At 41.2% G+C, this 5,989-nt stretch overlaps 1 protein-coding gene across 1 annotated transcript; it reads left to right on the top strand.

Moving 5' to 3' along the window:
• The first annotated feature begins 619 nt into the window (after window positions 1-619).
• On the top strand, window positions 620-5,878 carry LOC103309893. Its single transcript, XM_029487427.1, has one exon. The coding sequence runs from the start codon at window positions 620-622 to the stop codon at window positions 5,876-5,878; it is 5,259 nt and encodes a 1,752-aa protein (XP_029343287.1).
• Window positions 5,879-5,989: the final 111 nt, after the last annotated feature.

Genomic DNA, 5,989 nt, shown 5'->3' with positions numbered 1-5,989 from the left:
TCGTGCACAACTTGTGTGTGCCAACTTATGGGACGTGATCATCGGGCATTCTCGGACATATCAGCTTCCGGCCACGACGCGTAAGTCCGCCAGCACCGGGTGGTGTGTGAGAGGCCGCTAGGTCGACCAGAGCATCACGGGATCCAAGTACAAGTGTCAACGTTGCCTGCCTTAGTAATTAAGTTAGTTCATAAGTTGTGCTGGTATTGTGTCAAACCAGCTTGGTCCGTCCTCTCGCCGTCCTGTGTCTTATAAACTGTTTCCCATTAATTCGTTCTGTATGTGTTGATATTCTTGTGTGTCGGTCGCGACTCATCTCAACCATCATTCCTGAAGATAGTAGTGACGAGAGTGAAGTTGCCTATCCCGAGCGCCTAAGGTGTTGGTGAAGTTGCCTAGCCACGTCCCTTCACTAGTCTTATACTAATATAAAACAAAATATATTAACATAATCATATTATAATAAAACGATTACTATATTATTAACAACCTCAATACAGTTTAGCGTAATCGCCCAGCGAGGCAACATTGGTAGCAGAGCGTGGTTATTTTAACCAATTGTAATATCAGAATATCATCGTGACAAAATTTAGGTTATTCAGATCGTTGTTATATTAATATGCCATCTAATGGAAAAAATTCGGACGAGAATTTGAAGGAAGCAATAAGGAGACGGGGAGTGATTAAAGGGAAGTTAACTCGATTTGGTACATTTTTTAATGGATTCTTAAAAAATGACAAAAGAAATTTCACCGAGTTGAAGCTTCGATGCGATAAATTGAACGCATTATATGATGAATTTGATGCAGTTCAAACGGAAATTGAAGAGTTCGACGATTCCGCGGATCAGCAAAGTGAACGTACCATGTTTGAAAATGACTTCTTTGCTGTCCAAGCTGCCGCTTCGGAGGAAGGTGAAAATCATCGGCTATCAAACATACCGACACCAACTCAACCATATCAACAAAATGATAGTCAATTGTTTCAACTGCCCCGTATAAGCCTACCAGAGTTTTCCGGTGGATATGAAAATTGGCAATCGTTTCGAGACAACTTTACTGTGATGGTCGATAAGAAAAACATTGCCGCGGTACAAAAGCTTCAATATCTGCGTTTAGCTCTTTCGGGGTCTGCTGCACAATTGATTAATAGTTTAGAGATCACCGACGTAAATTACCAAGTAGCTTGGGAGTTACTTACCAAACGTTTTGAAAATAAACGTCTAATTGTACAGTCACATCTATCCAAACTGTTCGCGGTTCAACGACTTGAAAAGGAATCCGCAATAGAATTACGTTGTTTTTATGATACATTCACAAGACACTTAGGTGCATTAAAGGCAGTTGGAGAAAAGGTTGATGGTTGGAGCACACCTTTAGTATTTCTTGCTGCCTCAAAATTAGATGCTAAATCGTTGATGGAATGGGAAGTGTCCAGAACGGACACCAGCGTGCCCACTTGGATGGAATTTGATAAATTTCTTTCTCATCGGTGTCACACACTTGAGGCTGTTGAAGTGTCAAAAGGTCAATCTAAGGTGCCAAATAATCACTTAGCAGTTCAAGGGTCACGAAGGTCGTTTACAACATTTCAGGATAACTCAATGACGATCGAAGACACAACCACAAAATGTCATATATGCAAAATTCCACATGCTTTGTATCAGTGTTCACGGTTTTTAGAAATGAGAACTCCGGATAAGGTGAAAACCGCTCGAGCAGCAAATGTTTGTTTAAACTGTTTACGGAGTGGTCATAGAGCATCCACATGTCGTAGTTCTGGTTGTCAAAGGTGTAATAAGCGACACAACAGTAAATTGCATTTAGAAGAAGATGAACGAGAAGAAGCATTTTCCAACAACATAATACTAGTACAAGAAACAAGCAATGATATACTGAGCAGTCCTGAAGTACAAGAACCTGCAGTCGTTTGTAATGCACAGATAAATACTAATGGTAATATAAAAGGAAAAGAAGTAGCCATGTTGTCGACAGCAATAGTCATCATGAACGATGCTCGGAATGAGAAAGTAACTGCTCGAGTCCTCCTCGATTCGGGATCACAGGTAAATTTGATGACTATGAAATTAGCTACGAAACTTGGTTATCCTATAAAATCGGCAAATATTACCATTCGTGGTGTCTCCGGGAACTCATGTACACCAATTGGTGAAATTACGGCTAGCATAAAATCCCGATTAAACGCGTTCGAAGCCAGGCTTCAGTTTTTTATAATGCAGAACGTGGCAGGTACACTACCTACAGTATATCCCGAAGAAAACATAATGAAGGTGATTAGCAGCAAAGAATACGCAGATCCGGATGTATGTTCAACGCGGAAAATCGATATGATTGTGGGAACTCAAGTGTTCTTTCGACTTCTGTGTATTGGACAAATTAGACCCGCAGGCACTGATGCCATTTGGCAAAAAACAGTTTTTGGTTGGATTTTGTCAGGACATATAACTTCTACAAACCCAATTCACTGTTTGTCGGCAACCGCAAGCACACTTGATCCCATCCAAAAGCAAATTCAAAAATTCTGGGAGTTAGAAGAGGTTGTACGGTCGTCGCCAGTTCAAGGGTTTTCAACGGAAGAAAAAAGATGTGAAGAACATTTTCTAAACACTTATCGGAGAGAGGAGAATGGTAGATTCACATTAGAACTACCGTTCAAAGAAAATGTAAAGCAGCTGGGAGAGTCTCGAGTGATGGCTGAAAAACGGTTTTATACGATGGAACAAAAGCTTGAAGGAAATCGAGAATTGAAAGAAGAATATGTAAAGTTTATGCGTGAATACATCGAGTTAGGACACATGACATCAAATCTGGAAGAAAATGAAAATCGAAAAGAACAATATCAGTTGTTTCTGCCTCATCACGCGGTAATTAGACAGGAAAGCCTTACGACTAAAGTACGAGTCGTGTTTGACGCATCGTCCAAGACATCGACGTCCGTGTCACTGAATGATACCCTCATGGTGGGCCCTACAATTCAGGACGATTTAAGAGCTATTCTACTTAGATTTCGTATTCATGCAGTCGTCATGACAGCGGATATTGAGAAAATGTATAGACAAATTGCTATAAGTCCCAAATGTCAATCGTATCAACAAATTCTGTGGAGGGAAAACCGAAATGAGCCTCTTTTGAGTTATAAGCTTAAGACAGTCACCTACGGAACATCGGCGGCGCCTTTTATGGCTATCCGGACTCTGCTGCAATTAGCTGAATGTGAGAAAAAGAATCATGAAGAAGCGTCTCGCATTGCGAAACGAGATTTTTACGTCGACGACTTGTTGACAGGAGCAGCAAGTGTAGAAGAAGCTATAAAACTCCAAGACGATATGTTGAAGATGTGCAAAAAAGGTGGTTTTCTACTTCGAAAGTGGTGTTCGAATCGTGACAAATTATTAGAACCTATTCCAAATGCGATGCAATCAACCAATCATAATTTCAACCCCAAAGATGATGTAACGACAAAAACCCTCGGAGTCTGTTGGAAGCCGATTGAAGACCAATTCCATTTCAAGGTTCAAGTAGCGAAACCACTATCATCATGTACAAAACGCAAAGTAGTATCAGAAATGTCTAGGCTGTTTGATCCATTAGGACTGGTGAACCCTGTAATTGTGAAGGCAAAAATATTTGTCCAACAACTGTGGAAGCTAAAATTAGCATGGGACGAGTCACTGCCGATTGAACATCACACAGCTTGGGAAAATTATCGGAAGGAGCTTAAAGACATAACACAAATTAACATTCCTCGGAGAGTTACAGTCAGCGACAGCATTCAGAATGAGCTTCATATATTTTGTGACGCATCCCAAGTTGCCTACGGAGCATGTGCATATTTGCGAAGTGTGACAAAGGAGCAGGCAGTGACTGTGCAGTTGCTCATAGCAAAGTCTAGAGTTTGCCCGGTGAAGGCAACAACTATTCCACGTCTAGAGCTGTGTGCAGCATTATTGGCTGCTAAGTTGATGACTATCATATGTCAAGCATTGAAGGAAGTTATTTCTCTGGACAACGTAACATTTTGGTCAGACTCGTCAATAGTTATTAGTTGGATTCAAAGTGATGAGCCAGGAAATAGCTGGAACACATTCGTTGCGAATCGCATTGAAGAAATAAGAGAATTAACCACTAACTATTCATGGAAACATGTAAAAGGATGTGACAACCCTGCAGATCACATATCACGAGGACTAAGTGTCAAGGAATTAATTAATTGTAGTCAGTGGTGGTCAGGGCCGCACTGGCTAGCATTACTAGAGTCGGAATGGCCAACCATAACCATCCGAGAAGAAGTAACTGAACTTACAGAACGACGCAAGGCGGTTACTGTCCTACAAGTTAGTATGAACAAAACAATTGATTTTATAGATATCCTTGGGAGGTTTTCAAAGTTAGAACGACTGTACCGAAGCACGGCATATTTGTTCCGCGGAGTAACAGTTAAGAACAAGCGAGTAAGTGGAGAAATAACAGCCGAAGAAATCGAGAAGAGTTCAAAATTCTGGATAAATATAATTCAAAATTCATCGTTTAAGGCGGAAATCTCTGAGTTACGTGCCAGACAATCACTTTGCACGCACAATAGCAACTTAAATTCATTAAGTCCTTTTGTAGATACTCACGGAATACTCAGAGTGGGTGGCCGATTGCAAAACGCTAATGAGCCATATGACGTACGACATCCAATACTTCTACCGGCTGACTCACAGCTATCTGAGCTCATCGTGGAACGTGAGCATCGTAGGCTAATTCACGCGGGTCCACAACACCTCATTGCCAGCCTTAGAAGGCGTTACTGGATAATTGGGATACGACGTATAGTTCAAAAGATCATTTTTAATTGTAATCCATGTTATCGCTGGAAGGTTCAAGGTAGTCAACAAATCATGGGGTCACTGCCAACTGAACGTGTCATTCCGTCATCAGCCTTTCATATATGCGGCGTGGATTATGCTGGCCCGTTCAACATGCGATACGGTCCTCCACGTTCCAAACAAGTGTTCAAGTCTTACATTGCAATTTTCGTCTGTTTTTCGACTAAAGCAATTCATATGGAATGGGTTGACGATCTTACTTCCGATGCGTTTTTAGCTACATTAAAGTGTTTCATAGCAAGAAGGGGTAGTCCATTAAAAATCTATTCAGACAACGGGCGGAACTTTGTAGGAGCTGCTGCACAGCTAAAAAAATTCCTGGCATCAACGGATTTAAAAAAACACCTAAGCTATTATGCAGCTCATTCAGGGATAAGTTGGTCATTTATTCCACCTCATGCTCCACATATGGGTGGTTTATGGGAAGCGGGAGTGAAGTCAATGAAATTCCATTTGCGCAGGAGTTTGGGAGAAACAACACTCAGTCAAAGAGAAGCCACAACATTACTAGCGCAAATTGAAGCTGTCTTGAATTCACGGCCGTTGATAGCAGCTTCAACTGACCCCAATGACCTAGAAGCTTTGACCCCAGGACATTTTCTTATCGGAAGACCATTAACAGCCATTCCAGAGCCCTGTTATTCGTCAATCAAAACCTATAAAGTAAGATGGCATAAGATACAGCAGATCGTACAACAGTTCTGGCAACGGTGGCGAACAGAATATTTGCAATCCTTACAAGTACGTAATAAATGGCAAAAGCCTAAACAAAATTTACAAATTGGAGACCTCGTACTTATCCGAGAGGATTTCGAAACTCCACTTGCTTGGCGAAGAGGAAGAGTTGTAGACGTTCATAAAGGAAGCGATGGATTCATTAGAGTAGCAACGATTAAAACTCATACTGGTGAAGTCAAACGGCCAGTGCATAAACTTTGTTTACTGCCTAACCAAGAATCGAGATCATTAAACCCATCAAGGGCTTAATGGGGGCCGGTATGTTAGTGAGCGGGATTACAATTACGTAACCATATATCATCGGAACGTAGATACGGTTATTGTCGTATAAACAATACGACGATAACATCAACACTCCAC

The sequence above is a fragment of the Acyrthosiphon pisum genome, chromosome A1 (assembly GCF_005508785.2).
Source record: "Acyrthosiphon pisum isolate AL4f chromosome A1, pea_aphid_22Mar2018_4r6ur, whole genome shotgun sequence".
Classification (NCBI taxonomy): domain Eukaryota; kingdom Metazoa; phylum Arthropoda; class Insecta; order Hemiptera; family Aphididae; genus Acyrthosiphon; species Acyrthosiphon pisum.
The sequence above is the reverse complement of the archived record's forward strand: the minus strand, read 5'-3'. Positions and strand labels throughout refer to the sequence as shown.

Coding starts and splice junctions, on each gene's coding strand:
- LOC103309893 (XM_029487427.1), top strand. CDS start 620: ATGCCATCTAATGGAAAAAATTCGGACGAGAATTTGAAGGAAGCAATA.